At 41.0% G+C, this 25,341-nt stretch overlaps 1 protein-coding gene across 21 annotated transcripts in view; it reads right to left on the reverse strand.

Moving 5' to 3' along the window:
* The window catches only part of NIN (ninein), a 132,617-nt gene that overhangs the window by 28,029 nt on the left and 79,247 nt on the right, over positions 1-25,341 (reverse strand). For 19 of the 21 annotated variants that reach the window (XM_019630470.1, XM_019630477.1, XM_019630467.1 and 16 more), the window contains 15 exons: positions 22,700-22,739; positions 21,182-21,372; positions 17,195-17,341; positions 16,543-16,710; positions 15,451-15,587; positions 14,990-15,130; positions 14,562-14,736; positions 11,878-11,988; positions 11,406-11,495; positions 8,868-9,006; positions 6,522-6,643; positions 4,890-5,395; positions 1,820-3,943; positions 426-551; positions 248-317 (listed from right to left, as the gene is read on the reverse strand). In XM_019630470.1, coding sequence (XP_019486015.1) covers positions 248-317; positions 426-551; positions 1,820-3,943; positions 4,890-5,395; positions 6,522-6,643; positions 8,868-9,006; positions 11,406-11,495; positions 11,878-11,988; positions 14,562-14,736; positions 14,990-15,130; positions 15,451-15,587; positions 16,543-16,710; positions 17,195-17,341; positions 21,182-21,372; positions 22,700-22,739 — 4,287 coding nt within the window. The remainder of the gene's footprint in view (positions 1-247; positions 318-425; positions 552-1,819; positions 3,944-4,889; positions 5,396-6,521; positions 6,644-8,867; positions 9,007-11,405; positions 11,496-11,877; positions 11,989-14,561; positions 14,737-14,989; positions 15,131-15,450; positions 15,588-16,542; positions 16,711-17,194; positions 17,342-21,181; positions 21,373-22,699; positions 22,740-25,341) is intronic. The other 2 variants (XM_019630487.1, XM_019630488.1) reach the window with 1 other exon arrangement.

Genomic DNA, 25,341 nt, shown 5'->3' on the forward strand with positions numbered 1-25,341 from the left:
GTATTTAGGGTCTTTTTTCTTTTTTTTAAGAAGCGGGCTGCTGGTTAGAAGGTGTGATATATGATATACATTACTGTTTTGATAGGTATCCCCAAAATGTCTTCCTCACAGTGCTACCACTTTGTAGTCCTATCACCATGAAATGGGTACATTCATTTCCTCACCCCTTTTTTAAAATATTAGATGATATCAAATTAAAAAAATTTCAGAATTAAGAAACACTGAGAAATATTAAGTATCTCTTTACCTGTGTCTTTAAGTTTTCAACCATCTTCTGAATTGCAGCTTTTTCTTCTTCTATAGTTTCTATTTTTTGCCTAAACCAACAATGAAAATATAATTTAAGAGCTAGGCTTTAACAGTTGAGGTAAAATAATTTTAGTTCTTGCAAAAATGCCTTAAGAAAATTTAAAACTATGTCTTACCACATTTCTTCCTGAGATCCATTTAATTTCTCCAATTGCAGGCTAGAAATGCTATCTTCTTCATTTAAAGTGGTAATTTCACTTCTCAAAATAGAATTTTCTTCTTGAAGCTTCTCAGATTCGTATCTGAAGTAGAGATTAAAAAAAAAATTACAACAAGGCAGTCATCTGACATCTTTGGAAAATACTTTCTAGTAACTTCCAATGAAACAAGTATTCCATGCCAGTTAAAAGGAGAAGTCTAAATTAGTACTCTTCTAGTACTTGGCAATCAAGTTATGACATATTGACTCATTTCTTTTGGGAAGTAAGAATTTCACTAAAAGACTTTGGGAAGCATGGCTAAAGCCCTTGAGCATAGAGACACAATGCCCACGCTGGCTACTGATTTTCTCAGTGGCAAGCAGACTGCTTTGAGCAGATAACTTCAATTATCTCCGTCTCAAAGAGATTACCTGCTTCAAAGAGACCATAGCCATACTACCAAGTTGCTTTAGTTTTAGGCCTCAGGGTACCTATAGCAAGGAAATTCACTACATAAATAAAAGGGCCAGACTGAAATATACACACTAACGTTTACTTTGGGATTTTTTCCATCTCATTATATTCTGATCTTTAGAACTAAAAATGGCCTGAAGTTAGAAGAGGAAAAACTACATCCAGAATTAAATTATTTTGCTTCATATCATTAAGATATTTCAGACATGATCTAATATTTTCCAAGTTTTTTTAAAAACCAAATTGGCTACAAGAGTATTGCAACCATATTTTATAAAGTCAAGTGAACATTGGTTCAAGTAGTTTCATTTTCATCTTTACTTTTTAAGCGTATTTATTAGAATCTGATAGCTCCTCAATAAAATTATATGTCCTAGTATAAATTTCCATTGTTTACAGAATATCAGCATACTTCAAGTGATATAAGTGAAAAACTATAAGCCACAAAACACATTTGTCCTATATTAGTATAAGAAGAGAGTTTTCTACCAAGCAAGTTAATTTAAATACACAAAAGCATTCATTCTTATATAATGTTTCATCAAAATGAGGAAAAATAACTAACATATAGCAAAAAGGAAAATCTATCCAAGTGAAGTGCTAGAACAGATAAAGACTTGACATACATTGATGATGCACGTGGTTAAACAGCAAACACTCCATAATGAACTTTCACACCCCAGGTGAACGACATCTATTTCCTACAGAGGAAGGGAATGCCTTCTAGGCAAGGTTATTCTATTTGTTAATATGACACAAAGCAGAAGGAAGTCTAAAGTACTTCTCTCTCCTTGAAGACTAACAGGTTAGTTTCTCTAGGTACAGCAAGCAGCGGAAGTTAGATTTGGCCAGGTGCTCTGTGGGATTCCGTGAAGGTTAGAAGGTACATACATTACCTCAGAAGTTCAACTTTTTGCTGCATCTCACTGCACGTGCTTTGCAAGTCATGCATCATGGCCTTCAGCTCCTCCTCCTTTCCTCCTTGAGAAGGTACATCCTTTTGCTTAACTAAATTAGTGACTCTGTCCCTCAACTTTCTAGTCAGCTCCTGCAGCTTTTCTTTCTCCATCTCTAACTCAGCTATCATGGCTTGACGCTGAAAATGTCTGTCTTGAAGGCTCAGGAGGGCAGTGTTTTCCTCCAGTATAACGTGGTTCTGTTCTCCAGGCTTTTCTCCATGTGTCCGGATTGTTCTGCGTAGCCAGGCAATTTCATGTGCTTTTACTTTTTCCAGGATCTGTGTATTCTGGTCAAGGTACTGGTTTTCTTGATAATGTCCTTCTATAATATGGCGTACATTCATAACCTGTGGCACACACTCTTCCAGTGTCTGATTTAGTTCAAGTGCCTTTTCATCAGGTTCAGCATCCAGGCTCTCTAAGTGGGTCTCCCATAAGGAGAAGCAGTCACACTGGAACACTGCTCTCTCTTGCAGCTTCCCAATCTTGCCTTGAAGTCTCAAAACCAGAACGTGCAGTTCCTCGTTTTCTCTTTTGACCTCATCATAGCTCTTCTCGAGGCTCAGGAATGTTTCCGTCACGTCTTCAACTTTCTTTAACTCATCCTGCAATCTCAAAACTTCTGAAGTGAGTTCTTTGTTGTTTTCTAGGGCTTCATCGTAGCGTGTCTCCATCACTCTCAGCTCTTCCTGGAGACAGTCATTTTCTCTACTAGCATCTTCATACAACAATTTATACTTGGGAGAAGCCTCCGGGATTCTCTCAAGCACATTTAGTTTTTTTTTGAGCACCGACACATCAAAAAGGAGGTCTTGTTTCTTTTCAGAAGCTCGATCGCAGTCTGCACGTAAGACCCTGAGCTGTTCCTGAAGTTGACAAACCTGGTTCTTGAGGTCCCAGGCTTCAGCCCTGGTCTCCTCACTATTTTCAAGCTCGGAAAAACTCTCTATGGATGCTTCAGACTCCTCTGTTTTGACCTCCTGTCTCTGAACAGAGCTCGTCCCTGTACTTCCCAGATCTTGAACCTCATCGTCTTGCAGGTCCCTCAGGACACCTTCTATTTGCTTCACTCGGTTTTGCAGTAAAAATGGCTCTGTTTGTTCCATAGAACTTCCAAAAAATCCAGTAGTTGGCTTATCTAAACAAGAAGACATTACTGACCCTGGCTCTAATTTTTGCAGCCTCTGTTGCAATCTAGAGATTTCAGTAGCCATTTTCACATTTTCTTTCACTGCTCGTTCATGAGCTCTCTGCAGGCTTAAGAGGACATCTCCATTCTCTTCCAACAGCTGCTCTCCTTGCTGGAGCAGGGACATGGCTCCACTTCCTTCCACCTCCTCCCCTATTTCCTGGCAGCCATTCTGAAGTCTGGACAGAGGAGGTGCCACCTGCTGCATTTCCTTAATTTTATTCTGAAGTCGAGCGATTTCTGAGCCCATCTCAGCTCTGTCTCGATCTGCTTTCTCACAGGTCACTTTGTGGACATTCTGCAGGACCAGGAGCTTGGACGTCATTTCCTGCCTCTCCTGCTCACGTTCCATTTCTAGCCTCTCGAGCCGCTGGTTGGCTAGCTGCTCCGAGACGCCTGCCTGGCACAGGACCTGCTCGTGGTCCTTCAGCTCTCTCTCGTGACTGCTTTTCAGCTCAAGTATCTGGTCGGACAGTAGGCTCTGCTGACTTTCAGACACATTTCTTAGGTCTTCCAGGTCTTTGAGCAGCTGCTCTCTCTCAACAACCATGCTATTCAAATGTTCTTTGTAGGTTTTCTCCAGCATCTCTCTCTCCTGGGTCAGGACCAGAGAAGTTGCTTTCTCCCTTTGGAGAGTCTCTTTGAGCTGCTCCTGAGCTTCTGCACACTCCTGGGTGAGCTCGTCCTTCTCAAACTCCCACTGGGCTCTCTCCTCACGCTGCTGCTCCAGGAACTCCTGCATCTCTTGGCGGTAGTGCCCCTCCAGGCTTCGCAGGGCATCTGCACATCTCTCTGTGACTTTCTGACAGTCAGCCTGAAACTGGGCTTCTAGCTCATAGGTTCTTCTATTACACTCAATTTCCATTTTTTCCCTAAATGTGGTCAACATACAGCATTACTAAAACTGCCATCAACTCCAGAAGCAAACAAGAAAACATTTCCCACGCATAGAAGAAGCTGCCAGGTCAACAATTTAAATACTTTCTAAGGATGGTTTTCACTTAATCCTTCTGGGATTCATTTACACTGAGAAGGGTCTCATTTCTAAGACCCATGGCTAGCAGCCATAATTCATTGAAAAGACTTAGTATTGAACCTTTATTTGCATTTAGAAGGAAAATTTGGAAACCAAATTCTCTGGCACACTCCTGGATGTATTTGGTTTTGGATTTTTTAACCAAAAACTTAAACAGGTATTTCATATTAAATGATCAAATGCCTATTAATGCAACCCCTCCACTTGGGAAATATATATAAAATTCTGTCATTTTAGTTAAGTATACATTGGAGGATAGTAGTCATATAAACCACATATGTTAACAAATTCATTATGTTTTTGCTTCTTATTTAATGTAGTAGCACTGAGTTCAACAGAGTATGAAGCGCCAAAGGCCTCAAATGTACCTGAGATTTCACGTGAGTAAGGCAAGCACAAAGTAGCGTTTCATAACTCTGGCAGGAAACATACCTTTGCCCAGAATCTAGTTTATAAATAGCTTTTCTCAGAAAACAACAGGACTGAACTAGGAAGGAACCACATTGACGATAATCTTATCCTCATGTGTAACCTTAAAAGATACAAGTCAGATAAAAGACATACTTTACTCTTTAAAAAAAAAAAAAAAAGGTTTCAATAGCCCCAGGGTAGGCTTATGTCTGCAAAATGGCAAAACAGGTTGAAAAACCGAAAAACCAAAATCTAGTCAATCAATGGGCTATTCTGCCTCTGATTCGTCCAAGTCTCCCTTAACGGACTGGAACGTCTGCCACTCCTGAGAGAGAGCACGCCAGGTCGCTCCATTTCCCCCGTTTTCTTACCTCCCCTCTTGAAGTTCCCTTTGGTGTTTTTCCAAGAGCTCTTGGCGTAACTCCTCCTTCTCAAGAGTGTGCTTCTCCGCCAGGCTTTTCAGCTGCTCCTGGTGAAACTGCTCCAGTTCCTGTGTCAGGCCTCTCACCTTGTCTTCAGTCCAGGCACCACTGTGAATAAGTCCTTCCCTCTCCCGGTTGTAGTTTCCCTCCGCCTGCTCCAGCCTCTGCTTGAGTTCTGCCTCGTGCTCCAGCCTCAGCTTCTCCTGCAGGAGAATCTTTTCCTCATCCCACTTCATTTGCAGCTGCTGTTTCTCCTCCTCCTGTCTGCGGGTAGTCATACGTTGTGCCTCCTTGAGCACCACTGCCTCGCCCTGAAGTTCTGCAATGTCATTTTTAAGGTCACTTATCTGCTTTTCCAAGATGTGTACTTCATCCTCATGCTTTTGCTTCATGTTCTCCTGCTCCTTTTCGCAAGCAGCCTTGGTTTCATCTAGCTGCTTTTCATAATGGTGCACCTAGAGCCAGAAAGCAAAGCCACCACAGTGTCACTCAACTCCAGGCCATGGAAACACGATGGGGGCAGAAGCATGTTTTTCCTACAAGACAGTCCTCAGTTTCCCCGTTTTGTTGTAAAGTAACAATTCAGACACACATGAAATAAGACATACTTAAGTCAGGCATGGTTTGCTTTCCTTTATTTTAACTTGGCTGAATCTTATTCATTTCTGAACAACTCTATGAAAACTGACTAAACCTTCACAGAGACAGCATTTGTCTTCCCAGGCATCTTTTCCAACTGCAAACTTAGGGTCTTAACATACTTAATTAAATTCATATATTTATTGAACACCTTTAAGGCAGTTTGCAGGCCTGGTGGGGGACACAAAGTTGGGTAAGGCTAGTAGTCCCTGCTCTTAAGGAGAAACCAGTCTAGCCATGGTTATGACAAACACAAACAAGTATACTACAAGGCAGAATGAAAAAATAGAAAAAGTATAGAAAAAGGAGCTACAATGTAACCAGGGGATTTAAAGGAGGGAAAAATCACATTTGGTGGGGAAATTCAGGAATGGGTTCATGCAATAAGTAACATTTGATATGAACTCTGAAGATAAGTAGACTTTCAAGAGACAGAAAGAGGGAATAACATCGCATGTAACAGCATAAACAAGAGGATAGTCTGATGATGAACAGCAGACCCCCTGGTTTGGCTGCAGGATAAGGTAACTCAAAGGAATGGTAAACAGGAAAAATGGAAAAATAAGTTGAAGCAAGAAGGTGAAGAGTTTTTAAGGCCAAGACTCAGAACTTGTACCTAATTTAGGAGGTAAGACTATATCAAAAGGCTTTTTTCCATTTTAAGACTGTTTTTCTAAAAAGCTGGAAATAATGTAATGGCCATCAAGTTCAATGCTTACGAGAAAATAAAGATATTACATTTGGGAGAAGCTCTGTGAGGAAAAGGCCTCGTGCATGGCCTATGGCCCCATCCTGAGGAGGTGGGCTCCTGGCAGCCACCAAGACACAAGAGGAAATGTACAGACAGTGCTGCCCTATGAGAAAAATGAACTGAGGCTGTCCTATATGCAAAAGCTTATCAGAGCTTAAAGAAATGAGAGGACAGGGTTGATAAGGACTTACTTTATCTTCAAGCTCCAGTCTTAAGCGGCACAAGTCCCTGTGATGGTGTTCCTTCATCTGCTCGATGACCAGCTCCGCCTCAATGCTCATATTCAGTGGGTTGCATTCTTCAGAACCAAGCCCTGAAAACACAGGATATCTGCTGACCCTGATCCTTCAATAACACAACTGGCATCGGAGGAGGGACATCTAGTTTAACGAGGGAATCATTTTCAGCCTAAATTGCCAAGATCAGATCTACTAGGAAACAACAGAAGCCAAGAGAAGTCTCTTTTGTTTTCAAGCACTAAGGAAAACAAGAAAAAATGAAGGCGAACAGATTCCTTCATGGACAGGCAGTGCACCAAACCTTAACAGAATGCATCTTTTTCGAACAGTAGGTGGGGGGTAGATGTGGAAATTGTTGCTTAAATGTGATCTCCTCCTAATGAAAATGCCATGGAGTGAGGTAGTTTGGTCAAACCAACCAGCCTTCTATTCAGCCAACAAATATTGAGTAACAAATTAGCAGAGGGGCAATGTGGCAGGAGAACCAATGACCAGCAGACTTGCTGCTATGCCTTGAGGTGTTAATTCCATCTCCAACCCACCACTCAACATCACAGATGACTGAGTATTGTAACGTTAATTTATTGTAGTGCAGGTAAAGCCCCATCTTAAACTATCAGCTAAGACTTTTTAAAAACTGATAAAGACTGACTGGGACTTTAAATGAACATAATCAGTCGGGAGGGTCTATGGGAGGAGCTAGGACTTATGGGAAGACTTCTCGCACCCTGCATAATTGTGAAAACCCTACAAGGAGAACTCCACGTTTGTAATAAAGCTTTGTGGTTCAACTTTAATTCCTTTTTCCTTATATAAACAACCCTCCATCTTGGCACGCAGGCCAGTGTGTGCACATGGTCTGCATGCATTGGGCTGCAACCCTTTCTTTTTCCTGAATAAATCCTTTTTGGTGACAAAACACCTAGTCAATAATATTTTTCAGTCGACAAAACAAACGGGGCATAGGTTAGGCCCATGGATATAGGCAGTTTGGGGAAAATTTCTCAACTCATCTATATGAGTTCACCTTTGTAACTTTGCTCATGATGATGACTGAGAAGGACACTGAAATAGAAACTGTTAAGTTGGGGCTGAGCTAGTACATGGACAAAATGATTATGTCATGTAGAAATTTCTGACGGCAGGGGACTCAAAAAGTTTTCCATGTGGGGGTACATAGGCAGATGGGAGAAAGGGCGTAAGTTTAGCATCTGGAATTGACAGTTTTGCACTGAGCTTTTGCTTTATATGTCATGGCATATTCCCAACTAAGAAGTGATACTTGGGGTATAAATCACCCCAAGATGGTACAGCTTTACGTACCTATAAGGAGAACCCCCCCAACACTTGGTCACCTATAGAAAAGTTGAGAAAAGCTTCTGAAATGTATCATATCATCAGTTGGGCTTCCTTCTTACACTACAGTCAGGCTGCAGACTTAGAATCAGAGGAAAGGTCTTAAGGCCTCTCCCTGTCCCTTCCCTAGTCCCCTATTTATTCCAAAATAAATACATAAGGAGAAGACTAAACAACCATTTCAAGAACCTGTATTCCTGTAACAAGTAGCAGCAGACAAAACCATAACTAGAGAATCAACAAAGGAATGGAAAAATCAAACCACAAGGATATTTGCTTTGTTTTTTTTTTAAAAAATCTTATTAGGAGCCCTTTCTGAAATTCAAACACACTGGAGGAGAGAGGCCCAAGACGAGGAGGGAGAAAAAGAGCTGATAATAAATGTAGGAGGGTTCCCAAACACCTCTGCCTTCCAAAGTTGCTACTCAAAATCTTCCTCAAAGGCACAGGCAACCAACACATATTTATCTTACTTGTTGTATTGCAGGGGGTAATGCAGACATTTAGCACAGCTGGCATAAGAACACCAATTTCTGTGGTTTCTAGCTGGCCTCCCGCTCCAAAACCATCACCATACCAGCTAGGCACTCTTTTAGAAAGGGAGGACTCAGCAATAGCTCAGCCAAATTCTAACACTCCCAAGGCCTGGATTCTCAGACTTGTGGATAGTTTTTTTAAAAAACAAAGCAAATATCCTTGTGGTTTGATTTTTCCATTCCTTTGTTGATGCATATAAAAATCAGATGGAAATATTCTCATAAAGACTTCAAGGACAAATGAAAAAACAGACCACAAGTGAAATAGCTCAAGAAAATAGTATTGCCAAAGTCGTCCTTTTTTTTTTTTTGGTTGCCAAAGTTTTTCAATTTTACCTTCAACCATGGTTCTAAAGAGAAAAGTCAAAGGCAGAGACTCGGAAAAGATGGGATCTAAATGGCTTACCCTGGTCAGTCTCAGGGCAGCCACTGTTAACATCAAGTTCTTCTGATAGTGAGTTCTTTAAGGGAAGTCTGAAAACTTTGCCTTGTGTACGATATTCTTCTAGCTCAGACTGGAGTTCATCCACTTGGTCTTGTAATACCTGGAGTTTAAAAAGCAACACAAGTCTTAGATGTGATACCAAAAGCACGAGCAACAAAAGAAAAAAATAGATAAATTGGACATCATCAAAATTAAAAACTTCTGTGCTTCAAAGGATACCATCAAGAAAGGAAAAAGAGGGTCGGCCGAGTGGCACATTGGTTAAGAGCTGGCTTGGGACGCCAGAGGGCCCCGGTTCGGATCCCACATATGAGGGCCAGTGACACTGCCCTCTACAGCTAAGATGCTGAACAACAGCTCAACCTGGAGCTGGGTTGCCGTGAGTTGCCGGCAACGCTAGGCTGCAGCCCCTGCTGTAGTGGGTTGCCATGGGCTACCATGTGTAGCCAGCAGCCAGCGGGAGTGGCCTTCAAGCCGCTGTGAGCGGCCATCCAGAAGCCGGCGACTGATCTGCCTCACCCAGGAAGAGCGCAATGATGGTGCCAACTTGGGCCAGCGAAGCAACGTCCTCCACCAACTAGACTGAAGAACAAAAAGACAGCAACTTGTCTGTTCCCCTTCCCCCAACTCCCCAGCACTGTTCCCATCCCCCCAATTCCCCAATTAAAAAATCTTTAAAAAGGAAAGTAAAAAGAGAACCCATAGAATGGGAGAAAAGTGTTTGCAAATTATATATCTGATAAGGGACATGTAACTAGAATATATAAAGAACTATTACAACTCAATAATAAAAAGACAAATAACTCACTTAAATATTAGGCAAAGGATCTGAACAGACATTTTTCCAAAGAAGATATACCAATAAGCAAATGAAAAGATACTCAACATCATTAGCCATCAGGGAAATGCAAATCAAAACCATAACAAGATACCACTTCATACCTGTTAGGATGACTAGAATAAAAAAGACAAACAATAACAACTACTGGCAAGGATGGGGAGAAATTGGAACTCTCACACTGGTGGGAATGTAAAGTGGTACAAACCCCTTGGAAAAAGTTTGTCAGTTCCTCAAAAAGTTAAACATACAGTGATCATATAATCTACAAATGTTCACAGTAGCATTATTCATAATATTCAAAACAACCCAAATGTCCATCAACTAATGATTGGATAAATAAAATGTGGTATAGTCATACAATGGAATATTATGCAGCAACGGAAAGAAATGAAGTACTGATACATGCTACAACATGGAACCTTGGAAACATTATATATTGTATGATTCCATATACATGAAATATAAAGAACAGGCAAATCTATAGATACAGAAAGTTGATGATTAATTGCTTAGGGCTGGGGTCACGGGACAGAGTAGAGCTAAGTGGAGTGGGAGTTTCTTTTCGAGTGATGAAATGTTCTAAAACTGATCATGGTAATGGTTGCACGATTATGTGAATAGACTAAAAAACAGTGAATTGTACACCTTAAATGGGTGGATCCTATAGTTATGAAAAGCTGGTAAAAAAATAAAGAAGTGGACGGAATTGGGCAATTTTTGGAGGTGGAGCTGACAGATTTTACTGATGACATAATTTTAAACACATAAAGAAAACACCTCTACTTGATTAGAGCCAAGAGCCAAAACTTAATTGTAAAAGCACCATAAATGTTTCATTTCTTTGCTCAAAATGCAAAATGTGCATATGTATTTCCTGAGAAGGCAGACTATGAGCAACCCCATAAGGAGGTGATGTTTCCCTCATTTCTGCATAAATACAATGTTCACCTGAGCAGTTAGAACTAGTTATGCTTACCTTGTTAAAATAAACAAGTGTTTGTGGTTTAAGAGAAAAAAAATTCAAATTCCTAAGGTTAGGAGAGTTACTTTTAAAAAGAAAAATTCAAGATTTTTATTATTTATATGAGGACTTTTTGTCTCTTCTGGTAGGCATTTGTAATGATTTACTAGTTAAAGATTTGAATGGTTTCTGCTTCATTTGCATTTTATAAATAAAATAATAAATAGATTCAGAAAAAAAACCCGCACAGGACAAAAGCAAATTACATCAGATTAGGTTTTTAATGATCCATCAGGAAAGGCTAATTTTGTAATAAGCACATCAACACGAACACACATTCCTCCACTCAGAATAAAAATACTTGCATTTTCCTCTATTTTGCAATTTGTGACCTAGATAAAGCAGGCTTAAATGCAGTTTATATGACTCCCTAATATTTCAGGATACTACTAATAATATTCATAGCAAGCAATTGGGTTAAGTGCTTACTATCCTTCAGGCTTTGTTTTAAGCACTCTCCATATATGCATCATTCATTGAAATTTCACAACAACCCTTCACTTTTACCATCTCATAAATGAGGAATTGAGGCACCCAGAGATAAGTGACTTGCTCATGGTCACGCAGCTTGGAAATGGTGAAGCAGGATTTGAACCCAGGCACGCCTCCACTTACTAAGTTCTGTTCAGCCACTCACCCTGCACTGCTGCTCATATTCATTTCTCATCTGTGTCAGCCTCTCCTCTTGCAGAAAAAATTCAGCACTGCTGGGATCAAGATCACCAAACTAGAAAAGGAAAACGGCAAAGCTGTCATTTTTCCCAAGTGTCCTTCTTTGACCTATCACATACCAAAGGCCCGTTTCTGGAGTTCACCCAGTCTCTTGAGCATGACAAGAATGTGACATTTAAGTAGAAACAACACCAACAGGATGATGGGAAGAACATACTAGAGCAATGTGTTCAACAAAGGAGGGCTCATTTCCCAGTGCCATGCAGTGTTTCCCTCATATCCAACCTCTTAAATTATATCCCTGCAAAAAGGACCACTTCTGTTAGCCACCTGAATAATTCCCTGATAGAAACTGTCTTGGTGGCATTGCTTCTGCTCTATTTGAGCAAACGACACTTTGGGCTGCATATCAGGGAATCAAATTTAAACAGGTTTACCTTTTCTGCTAACACATTTTCCAAATTTCGCTGAAGCTTGTTTGTCAGATTCTCATACTCTGCCAACTTCTCTGCATTTTCCAGAAGCTCATTTTCTAGACGACTGTTTTCCTGAAGAAATGTGGGGAAAACAAACAGGCACGGATTTAAAAATAAACAAACCATTGTACCATTTTATATGAGGCATAAATCAGTGCTCTAGTTGAGAAAATGTGTTCATTCTGAACGTTTCAGATGAGACAAAAGTAAATATTAAAAAATTGGTATTTATCTTATATCCTGAAAGTCTGCCTCCTCCTTTTTTTGATCTTGCAGAACTATGCTGTCCCATCTGTAGCCACTAGTTGCCACACATGGATACTGAGCACTTGAAATATATGTAGCACAAACAGATGTGCTGTAAGTAAAAAATAGCAGATTTCTAAGAGTTCATATTGAAGTAGTAATTTTTGTATATTGATTACATGTCAAAATGTAATGTTTGGAGATTCTGGATTAAATAAAGTGATATGAAATTAATTTCACCTGTTTCTTTTTACCTTTTAATGTGGCTATTTGAAAATTTGAAATTACATATATGGCTTGTATTATATTTCTATTGGACAGCATTGCAGTGAAAAATTTAATGACACAAAAAACATTGTCAACACATTGTCAAATAAAAGAAAACTGACTACAGAATAACTTGTTCAGATGACAGCAAAAGAGAAGTCAGAGAAACTACAAAAAGTAGAATAACTCTAAAATCAATTTTCACTTAGTGATCTTATAGTTTGGTTTATATTTAATTTACAATTTTATTTTAGTTTAAAGATGTAAAAGCTACACATTATAGGTTTTTCATAACTGGTATGTTTAAATTATTATAATAAAATAACACATCAACTGAAGTCCACAAAATGTGGGAGTTTTTTTCTGTATATATTAATATAATACTTGTTAGAGAGCTTTCCATGCACATTTGTTAAAAAATACATAAAATAAAATCACGCAGACGTGCCATTTGACATATTTTCTATTCTGATGTTAAAGGATGGTAGGAAGAAAATTATTCTCAAGGCACATACTGCCAAAAGAATATAGAGCCAATATATTTTAATACATTCCAGTTCACACCCTCACACAGCAATATGGAGTAAAACAGAATGTGCTTGAAGCATTAAAAAAAATACTACCTTCCCCCCAAATGCCAATTCTACGACTCTAACCTTTCCAAGTATGTCTAAACTTAGATGTCAAAACACTGAGGAGCAATCTCGGTGTGTCGAGCCTGTGCTGGTGCTCGGGACACAGAGGAATCAGGTTCTGTTATTGACCACAGAGAATGCACAATCTAGACTGTGGGGAGAAGGACAGATATGGATACAATTATCTATGACACAACAGAAAATACGCTATCTCCGGTAAGAATAAAGTAAGTGACACGGGAACAAAAAAGTAATTTGGCCTGCAGTGTTGGAGAATGCAGTAAAGGAGCATAAAAGCCCACTAAGGAACTGTGAAAGCTGATGGCAGATGCGCAGGTGCAGTGGGGCTTGGGGGCACAGCACTGGGCATTGCTGGTGTCAAAAAGGACAAGCCCCGTTTTGGGGGTCTTCAGTGGTACAACACTGCATTTTTACAAAGGGTGGCAGCGTGGCCGTAATGTTCTTTAGTAAGGTGACTCTGGTGGCCCCATGGAGATTGGATAGATAGAAGAAAGGCTGCACATTAAGTCCACTGAGAAATCAAGATGAGAATTCTGAACCTATTCAGAGCCTGTGGAAATGGAGAGGAAGTGGGTAAATCTGAGAGGCATTTCAGAGCATCAGCAGGACTTAAAGACGGATGAGTGAGGATGACTGAGGATTTTAGCTTCTGTGGCTTACAGCACATTCTGATGATAGCGATTATGGAGAAAATCCAAGAGGAGTAGTTTGATGGTTAGGGAGCAATAATTAGCTGTTTTTGATGTGTGGAGTCTTGGGAACCTTTCACAACCTTAACAATAGTGAATATTCCATATGTACTTGTTGCCTTCCAGACACTGTGCATGTAGCATCTCATTTAATCCCCCATCAGTGCTGTGGGGTATTACGATAATGCCCATTTTGCACATTAGGAAACAGGTTTGGGTAACTTGAACAAGGTTTTCCAGTAAGTCGTGGTATCCAGATTGGAACCAGGCAGTCTGAGTCCAGAATCCCCAACCTCCACCCATCACTAGACTATGCTGTACATATTATCTGGTGTCACAGTCCAACAAAGAGAAGGATCACTTCCTCTACTGAGGCACAGCAAAGGACCGGAGGATGTATAAGGGAAAAGGCACATTTGGAAGCAGAGAATCAAAGCTGATGGGCTGTGTGGCAGGAGACAAGGCCATTTGCTAACAGTAAGGGGGACGGGGTGGGCAGGGAAAGGAGAAGACACCAACCAGGTGCCAAACAGCCCTGAAGACCCAGTGCAACTTCAGTGAAGAAGAACAAGACATACTAATCAACACTGTTGGCAAACCAGCACCCTGGATACTCCTGAAATCTAGATCCCAGGAGGACTCTGCCATGTCTGGGTCATGACCCAGGTGTGTAAACTGACAGGAACCCTTGGACTGAGCCCTGAGCAGACCTGCCCTCTTACAGAGCTGCGGTTTTCCATGCGGTAACCCCAGCAGGGCACGACCACAGAACTACTAGGATGATTACCTTTAAAGAGAGGGCAAGGCGGTCCCGGATATAGTTCTCTTCTGTTTTTGCCTTTTCAATTTCTTGCTCAAGTTCCAAACGCTGCTTGCCCACCTGCTGCATGATCTGCTCTCTCTCCTTTCGGAGTTCATTCTTTAAGGCTGCTATGCGCTCCTTGTACTCTTCATCCAATTTCCTGTGAGGAGGAAAGACCAACAAGCTGCCACCAGATCCTTCAGGGATCCCTAGGTGGGTCCACCAAAACATAAAAATACAAGTCACAGAGATGGGAAGTAACTTGAGAAGTTATCTAGTGTATTCTGCTTTCCTTTGGCTTAGCCACACCGAAGTCACTCCAGCCAGGTGTGGCCAAGCAAGTTGGCAGGCTGAGCCCCACGGCCCCGGGCCAAGGTGGTGGGAAAGGAGGGGCCTTGTCCTGCCAGTCGCACCTGAGGTTGTACTCATTCCGTCGCTCTATGGCTGCATGGTGATCGTCCACCTCTGAGGCCATTAGAGACTTGAGCTTCTCAGCTTTGTCCAGATCTGACCGTAGCTTCTCTTTTTCTCTGACCACTTGATCAACTCGCTCCCTAGAATCAGAAATAAATCGAGTTAAAGGGAAACTGTTTCTAAGCAACAAGTAGACCCCAGAAATGCTCTCATTTGGCTTGCTTCAATACAAACACAAAACCAAGACAACCAAAATCCCTCCACAACAAAAAGACATTCCACAGCTGCCTTTAAAAACCCACAGGCAAATCTAAGCTCTCCCTCATTTTACAGGAGAGAGATGATAGGAGATTAGCCACATTTGCATAAAGAATAAAAGAATGTATGTCACAGGCATCTGAATGACATGCTGGACAAGTGAAAATGGGAATGGAGCAGGTGACCCTTGTACCCAACTCACAGCAAATGCCGGATCTCAGCTTTGAAGCTCGCCAGAGCTGCCTGGTGAATGCCACTCTTGGTGACCAAAAGTTCATTTTCAAGAGCCAGTGTCAGTTCTGTCAAGTTGATGTTTCCATCAAGGCTGAAATCCAAGGCCTAGAAATCAGAACAAGTTCAAGACAATCACAAGTTCTATCCTCTGAAAGAAGAAAATGGGAGGTTAACAAACCTAGAGAACTGAACTTACATTCTAGAACAGGGGTCGGCAAACTTTTGAGACGAAAGAGCCAATCCTGTCTCTCACAACAATTTAAAAATTATTCGAGAGCCATAAAACAAATGAAATCACCATTATGTGAATAATATCCTTTAAAAATTTTATAAATGAAACTATGATAGTTTTATTTTCATTTTCAATTTTACTTCAGAGCCACATGTACGTACTGAAAGAGCCGCATGTGGCTCGTGAGCCAGTTTGCCGACCCCTGGTCTAGACTCACAGAGGTTCTCAACCTTTCACAGGGGTCACCTAAGACCATCAGAAAACACATATTTTCAATAGTCATAGGAACCGATACACCACTCCTCTATCCGTCTCCAGGCCCATATGCAGATACACCCACATACGAGTACCCGGCAACCCTTGTGAAAGGGTCGTTTGACCCCCAAAGGGGTCGCGACCCACAGGTTGAGAACCATTGCTCTAGAAGATGGGTGATTACATTTTTTTAGTGCTCGCTAAGGAGCAATCTTCAATCCAGAACATAATTAAGTTCTCTTTAAGGAAACCATAACATGGTTATTTGCATGTGTTTCAACAAAATGCTATCTGGCACTTTAAATAAACACAATGCTATAATTAATTCTAATCTTTACCAACTAGAGATCAGTTAAGAACATTTCTCCTGTTGGTAATTTAGGAGTTAAAAAATGGAAAGTAGACTCCTGGTTAAAGGGGGTAGAAAAAGTTACTTCTTATCTTTGAGATCTTGTGAATAGAAGAATCATTAAAGAGAAATCAAATCAAGTCACAGTTTAAAAAAAAAACAAAACCTGGAATTTTTCAACTCTTCCCCAATTTCTCATTTTTCTCCCACTTTAGCTGCCACACCTTCAGGATCTCCTGGCTGTTCTCAATGCCCTCTTCCTGCCAGGTGTCAAGTATTCTCTCCACTGATGCGTAGCCCATCCCATCATCCAGGCAGGAGAAGACCCGAAAGCCAATGGTACTCGTCATCGCAGATGGGGTTGTAGTACGTCGTCCACTCTCATCAAAAGACTGGAAGAAGAGAGATTTGAGCAAGCTCAGGCATTTCAACAAGATTTTGATCAAGACCAAAATTAGTCAGTCCTGACCACAAGGAACAGAAGGCACGTTTCCCTAGTTTACACTGCTAGAAAAACGTCATGCAGTCCCTTTGATCTCCTTTTCCCAATTGAGTCAAGAATACAAAGCTTATCAATGATTGATCTGGTAGAGAGTTCATTGACATTAATGAGATGTGTCTCTACTTAACACCAGGGTTCTTCTTCATCTATAATAACATTAAAGGGCATAATTAGTGGTCTTCCCTCTCTAATTTATGGTCATTTCTCAAAATCCAACTTTTCCTTCCCAATGATTTAGTCTTTCTTTCTTCTTCTTCTTTTGCTTCTCTCTTTCTCCTTAGTATTTTTCTTCAGACAACAGATTAAGTCATTAGAAATTATTCAAATGGTTTAATTTCTACTCACAAAGAAACCACCTCCTATTTATTGCTTACCTGCATGGAGAGGTGCCTTTTCAATTGTCTATATGGAGTAGATGCTGAAGGCGTAAGGGATTTTCCATTTTTGAACAAGCCATAGAAAAAATCTTCTACACTCATTGTACCATCAGGATCAAGATTATGGAAGACTTCCTCAAGCATCTAGAGAAGGGTAACCATATATTTTAAATGTTTCATTCAAAATAACACAAGGCCCAAAGTATACTTCTGGCCAATAGAAAGTGGCACCACTGTTGATTTCAGGAATCCAGAAATACAACATGTCCCTTTATTCTCATTTCATTGAATTTATTTTCCTTTCCAGTAATCTGTCCTTCCACCACACACAAACTGAAGTCTACTTTCAACATCTTCATGATCTTTATACAATCTAGCAGTTAACTGTTTTTCTCTTTTACTCGCACTCTTTAGAACAGGTAATCTTTAATGTTACTACACATTATTCTCACAAAGTAAAAAATTACTTAAAAATATAAAGTTACAGCTTCCCAGTGTTGTAACAGTAAAAATTAGTTGGACATTAATTGAGCCATTATACTGTGGTACTACAATATTGTGTTTACACTGAATTTGTGAAATTGGTATGTGAGCACAGCAGAATTTGGTCTGGGACAGATTGCAATGATCTAAGACTTTGGGTCTGAAACCCATGACTTGGGATTTAAAATGTTACTTGGAACAATACTGTGTGTTTGGGGTTTTTATTGGTTTTAATGCTTTAGTACAGGAGAAACAAAGATTAAATAAAAAGGATTTTGTGTGCATGCAATAGAGGGTTCTGAGAGATGGAAAGAGCAGGGAATTTTGCCTGGCTATTTTGCACCTTCTGACAGTAACCAAGTAGTCCTCATCAGATATCGATAACTGGGGAAGGGGAGACTGGACTACAGTCCCTTCCAGAGGCTTGCCTAGAAGACGGTTTGTTCCTTAGCTCAAGAGAGGGATGGAAAGAGGAATTAAAGCAGATGAATCACATGGAGGGAAGCCAAAGACCTCCTTCCTCCTGGCAGTCAGATTCCTCTTTATTTTGGGAGCTAAAATTTTTCAATAGGGACACGCCTCCAATGTACAAGATAGAAATCACCCAAGGATCTTGTTACAATGCAGACCCTGACTGATATAGTTAAGTCGGGGGGGGGGGGGGCACACGAGAGTCTGTAGTTCTAACAAGCTCTCAGGTGATGCCCATGTTGCTAAGTAACAAGGAAACAGAATAAACAACAAATCTACTCTTGTTGCATTAGAGCTTACAATTATAATAATTGGGTCCATTCTAACAAAGACCTCTTTGTAAGACATCCTCAAATTTTCAACATCCATTTTGTAAGTCTGGAGTATTCCTAGGGTTCGTGTCACCTCAGAATTGTTGCTTTCATTTTTGTTAAGTGCTTGAGGCATTTCCTTTATCTCAAATGTTTTTTTTCCAATTCATATCCAATAGGAAACATCTGTATTCTTATTTTTATGCCTCTTCCTCTGGCGAGGACTCCAAAACAAGTAAACCATTCTAAAGAATGGAACTCTTTGGCAGAAGCAAAAGTTCCTAATAGAGAATTGTGTAATGAAACCAACAAAAAGGTATTGTGGGCAAGATTCTGAGGTCAAGATCCCTTAGCGTTCGGTCTCGTTCTTATCAAGCAAATAAACACTTTCGTTGAGGACTAGGCTTTCAGGGTCATCGCACCAGAAGTCACAGTAAAATCCAGGTGTGCTGACTGAAGTTGACAAGCATATTTTGGCTCTAACCTTAGCTCCACACTGCTTGGGCTTGTGACCCTGGCATATCAATGCAGAGCTTCCGGATCACCTAAACACCCAGCCCTGCATCCATCCAAATGGTAGAGCAAGCGGGTCCTGCCAGTTATTGCGCATGGAGGAGTAGACAAGTGGCAAATAAAAAGGACGTGCATTCAGAAGAGGGTGGGTGGGCAGGGTCGGGCCGAAAGGAATGTAAGTCAAATGGGCAACAGGGGCACCCCTGCAGCCTGTGCAGTAGCCGAATCCAGAACCCCGAGGACATTCTCACTCCCCATGATACACCAGCCAGGTCTTTGGATGGTTGACTTCCCAATGAGTACGTTGCAAAATAATGCACTAGAGTAGGGACCATGAACCCAAATATCCAGAGAGGCCCGGAAGGTGATGTAAATAAATGAGGCAGGACGGTCTTGGGACATTAGAAAGTAGTGCCACATAAAGCAGTGAACTGAACGCATGAGTGCATGTGCTGCCCAAAGGAGCTAAGCACTTCTCACTGACAGCAAAATAGGGCCAAATCTCCTGATGTTTAGAAAAATCTCCTGATTTTCAAAAGTGCAACAAAAAGTTCGATTTTTAAACATTGGGCAGGCTATATTTGGCAACTAGGGTGACAGTTTGCCATCCCCGCCCTACAGCTGTCCTTGCTTCTGGAAAGCAGGGCACTAGTTACAGCCCTAAGACAGTGACTCCAGACCCCTCTTCATGGGAACGGCAACAAGCAGCAGTGATCTCACCCTCTTTATCTATGAAATGGGGGGGGGGTGACTAGATCTAAAACTGCTTTCAGTCGTAAAATTCTAAGATTCCAAAATGTATCTTGATGAGATCATCTTGAACTTTCAGCTCCTCTGTGGTCTAGAGCTAATAATACAAAGAACTACAGTATTTCATGATATTTTTTGGGGGGCAGAGGACACTAAGTAAAAGCTATATTCCATAAGCAATCCTTCACTTATCTTTGGATCAGAGGAAAATAACTAAATGTGCTACTTCTTTTCCCAGGTTCTGGAAACGCCACCACAAAAGATGCAACTCCCCACCAATAGTTACAGTTTATGCCAAGAGTTGTTCTTAGATAAATAATCCAAGTTTGTGCAATATTTCTTGGCAAAAACAACCCAAGGTTCTACATACTACACTGGTTTATAATTTAGGGGGATGCATTTAATTTTATGACTCAACAGCCCCCATTGAAGGATAAATGACCACCATGCCATTAAAAGGGTAATCATAAGCTATATTACGGTCACATATACAAGGAAGAAGGGGGAAAAAATGTTTCTGCAAGCCAGGCTACTTGGAAGCTTTTGATGATAAATCTCTTTCTGGTTTAGGAAAATAATACCGCTTATCCCCTGAGCAAACAGAAAGCATGGTTTCAGATATCATTATAATCAAAGATTCCCAAAGCTGCAACTGTAGCCCTAACCTCTAAGTCCCTCCAATCCTTATTTTCGGCTCTTTGAAAGACATATCTTGGAATCGTTTATATTCTTATGTTTCATGACTAATCATGTGCCCGGTCCTGCCTGTTCCCCTCTTAACTTTTCAGAAAACGTAAAGCTCAGAATTTTACCAAGCAAGGGTCTTTTGGGGGCTCCTTCAAGACTTCTGTGTATCTTCGAAACCAGCAACCCACCCTTTTCCATTTCCTCATGACCGGAATATGGTAATGGCTCCTGGCTGGTCTCCTAACCAGAGGCTCTCTTTACACCAACGTACCCCTTAAAAGAAGCTCAGACCATACTCAGCACGTCAGTTTTTCTGGTATATTAGTCAGTCTTCTGAAGAACCCAAGGATACTATTAAGATCCTCTCCAAAAACTTAAACTCATCAGCCTGGCCTTCAAAATATTCCTCCAACTCAAATCTACTGAATCCCCTGCTTACTGCTTCCTCTACACCTTTCCCACATGCACATTTGGTGAATGCTACATCTACAAGTTCATCTGACATCATGGCTGCACTGAGCTAGTGTGATAAGAATGGGGGGTAAAGTGCTTAGCTCTAGTTAAGAGTCAGCTATTGTCAGATTTTCTTTTCTACAACACATGAGCTCCTCAGAGACAGAATCTTCATGGCTTATGTCCTAGGAAAAAAAGAGAATGGAGTCTCTGTAACACGCTGCAGGAGGCCAATATATGGCTGTCCCTAGCCTGTGGCCAGTTCATCTTTTATCATGATTGTTATTCCTGAATAAAAACAGGATGCAAGGCTTACCTCTCCATCGACATTCTGCAAGCCGTACTGCTCACAGATGGAGACCAGCTTCTTTCGGTTCAGGTGACCATCGCGGGTAATCCCCAAATCTTCACAAACCTCCTGCAGTTTCTCTTCTATCCAGTCTTGGGGAGGGGAAGACCCACTTTGGGAGGCATTCAAATCATCTGGGTTCCAAAATTTTAACTGGCCTGAAATAAAAACATATAGTGTGTTGTCTCCAAAGGGATTGCAAAGAGAGAGACCTATTCTCAAGAGAAAATGTGCTTTTTGAAAGTAAATACTGTAAGACAAAGACTATAAATGTTGATTCCATTTTGATTTGATTCTGAAGTTCAAATGAAATGGAACCATTGGTTCTTAGGCTGCTACTAGAGCGAACAGGCACTTATTTGTTCACTGGCAATCATACCCGTGTAAGAAATATCTCCTATGCAGTCATGCCAAGATTCTAGTCTTGTTTTATTCCAGCTGAAAACATGTACAGGCTGAGGCTTTGGTATGATCTGCAGAGAAGGCTGGTTGAGAGGCATTCCAAAGAGCTTTACACGCCCTGCCTCCACTAGAGCTACCAGACTTTATTATCTCTACTTTCTTTCTAGTCTGAGCACAAGGACTGCTTTTATTGAAAAGAAAAATAATCCATGATAAATATCATAAAATAATCATACAAGTCTCAAGATTAGCATGCTCTCAAATCTTTGCACGTATGAATATACTGACCTACAAACAATCCAGTGTGAAAGAATAAATGGTTACAAGCTGCAAGTTACTAATTATCTATATGTTAAGGATAAGTTCTATTTGAAGACTTAAGGATCAAGCTATGTATTTTAAAATCAAAATGTATTTATCTTCCATCAAGAGTTCTCAGTTCTAGTTCAATTTTCCACCTACCTATTAGAGATTCTGTAAAGTTATTACTTAAACATGAGATAATTACTGGTACAATTTTGTGTGCCTGGGAAGAGCATTCAGTGCTACCCCTGCTATTTATTGAAGAAATTAAGCCCATTACTGCTGTGTCTTTCCAGGTTGGAGACCTAGAGAACAAGTTGCAATTAGACTTAAGTACAGTTAACCCAGGGTGGGCTGTGAAGCCAGCTGAGGGTCTGTCAACTGAACCACAGTGCCATCTGCTGGCCAGAAGATGAACGTGTATTGATGCTTCTTGAATACATAGAAAACTCGTCAAGAGATAGTCACGATTTAATTTAGGACTGTTCACAGATTAATTTCAAAGTCTATATAAAACAGTAATTAACCCATAAGTGAAAATCTACATCTCAGTTCCCATATCTAGCATGATGTTAAATGTTAGGATTTTAAAACTAGGAGCTATCAGTTGGGAATGAATTTTTTTGTCGCTGTTGTTCTCAAAGTTACTTCCTAGCGGGCCTCCAGCATGCAAGGCTATTAGGAAGAAGGCTAAGAGATGCAGCAAGGAGGGTGTGGAGTGTGCTCCGTGAATGGCAGTCCCTCCCTCCAGACAGGCCCCAACAAACACTCAGTTCCTACCTTCCGCTTCGTACTCCTCACTGTGTTGTGTCTTCCAGTGCTAGAGAAGGCAAGAGAAAAAGATTAGTGTGCTTTAGAATTTACTCAGTTTTTCTAAGACCAGATCACTCTCTGGCTCTGAAATCATCATCTGAGTGGGTCACACGATTCAGGACCCTCTAGTGCTTTCTCGTCAGTCAAGCAGCCAATCGAGAGGAGACTCCTAAGAAACACAACACAGCCTTCTGCGGTATTTCACCAAGATTTGCCTTTCACATTGGTGAGGTCACTTTCTCAACAGCAAAACCTGTTGCAACCAATAAAACCAAGCCAGAGCAAATATTCAGAATCCATCAACCAATAAGGGTTTGCAGCCATGCATTTATGAATTTGCTCTTCAATAAATGTTTATTGGTTGCCAGGTATCACACTACATGTTTGGGATACAAGTATGAACAAGACAAACATATTTCTTGCCTCGAGAAGTTTGTATGCTAATGAAGACACGCAGACAAAACAAAACAAAACAGGAAGTACAATATCATACTGTATTAAGTGCTAAGCTGGGGATGTTCAAGATGCTACGAGGGTGCCTAAATGGGATCCTGCAGGCTTGGGAGATCAGGGTACACTTCCTGAAAGAATGTCTGCATTGAGACCTGAAGGATGAGCAGAAGACAGCCGAGTGAAAAGAACGGAGCAGTTACTGTTTACTGAAGCATGGAGGCAAGAAAGAGCACAGTGAGGCCATGGAGATGCAACCCAAAACAGGTAGGCTAGAAATCTCAGGTCCAGTAAAATATATACTACTGGTAAATTACATGAAAGCAGTGGAATTTATCTGAACTGGGCCAGTGTGCCCTCTTATTGTGCTGTGTTACTACGTCACAGCATCGAGTTGTGGTTTGCGTTCGTGCACACAAGCACCCAGCCAAGGACACAGGTCAGAACCAAAATCCATGCTTTGCTCCACTGGCTTCCCCGGCACAGGTCTGCTCCAACCAGTGGCAACAAGTGCATCTGCAGTGGTGTTGGGCCTCGCCAGCAAGCTTCCTAATCACTCCTGTTGGGAGGTTCGACCACCATCGCAGGAAACCTTGTTGGGAAAAGGTGTATCCCCCTGTTCAAAACCCAGCTGCTGTCTCAAAAAGAGCCAATTTTATGAATGAAGCTGTCTTTCACAACAAATACACAACCCATTCTCCATGATGGCTGAACTGATTTCTTAGAACCCTGAAATAAACTCAACAGGAAGATGAGCCTCGGTACCTCCTGTCTCCAACGCTTGGATTCCTCATGGCAGATGGCGGGCCACCTAAAAGTCTTAGATTAAATGTCCACTTTCAGAGGCTTGTTCATGTTGACATGAGTTGAAGTACTTCCTTCAGGCAACCTAAGCACCTCTACTCTGTTCCTCTCCAAACGCACTTCTGCTGGTCCTTTCCTCGTAACTGAAGAACAACTGTCTACCAGGGTTTCACGCTTCTATATTTTACTTAGAAATATCCCAAAGATAGCACCAATTCAGCAAGTTCACTGAATTTTGCCACACTAAACTGAAACCACAAACTGACAATGCTGAGATGAATTCTTCTTGCCATACAGAAAAGACACAAAAGGCCATAACTCAAAATATATAAGTTCACTACAACTCATTCAGATTACAACTGAAAGTCACTAATACACATGGCATCTGTGAGAACTGAATTAGTGCACAGTATGATTTTTGTTTGTGATTACAATTTTATCAGCTCACACTTCCACATAAAGGCATATCTCGAACCTAGTGGCTGTATAAGGTGAGGTGGGGGCGGGGAGGGAGCAGTGCAGTAAATAGTCCTCCATAGATTTTCTTACATTATTGTTTCCAGGTAGAATTCAACTATTTTTATATAAAGCTTTAAATCAATAAAGTCCCACTAATAAAAGCATCCTGCCTGTCTGTCCCTTCATCTTTATTTCCTCATCCAACAGAGCAAATAATTTAAATGCTCATACTATTTTGGCACCTCAAAGGTGGAAGAGCATTATTCAAAATGTAAGTTGGAAACACCCCAAAATGAAATCTAATGTCTACCTAAAACAAATAAAATAGGCTTCTACAATCTAAGAACCATTTGGTCAAAATAAAACCTACCAAATTAGAAGCAGGGGGTGATTTTTAACAGCACAAGCTGACAGGAAAAAAGGCCAGAGACCATGTATCACTGGACCCGTATCACTGAACAATAAAGGGAGACAGAAAAATGCAAACGCACACCTTCAAAAACTTCTTGGTAACAATTCCTAAAGCAACAAGTTATGTATCTTCCTACATAAAAGTTTCTTTCTTACATTTGCTCACTTACATCTCAATTCATTTTAAAATAGTGAGCAATTAGTTCAGAGGAACAAGAGGCCACAATATATCGTCACCAATATCTCCTGAGTCCTTGGGACTGGCTGCAGGTATCTGGTTCACTCCCCAGAGCAGTGCTTCTTGCCGCCCTCTTCCTCTGATTCTCACCCCTAACTAATAAGGGAGTGAGTGTGGGACAGGCCGAGTGGCGTGATGGTTAAGAACTGGTTTGGGACACCAGAGGGCCCCGGTTCGGATCCCACATATGAGGGCCAGTGACACTGCCCTCCACAGCTAAGATGCTGAACAACAGCTCAACCTGGAG

The sequence above is a fragment of the Hipposideros armiger genome, unplaced genomic scaffold (assembly GCF_001890085.2).
Source record: "Hipposideros armiger isolate ML-2016 unplaced genomic scaffold, ASM189008v1 scaffold_918, whole genome shotgun sequence".
Taxonomy (NCBI): Eukaryota; Metazoa; Chordata; class Mammalia; order Chiroptera; family Hipposideridae; genus Hipposideros; species Hipposideros armiger.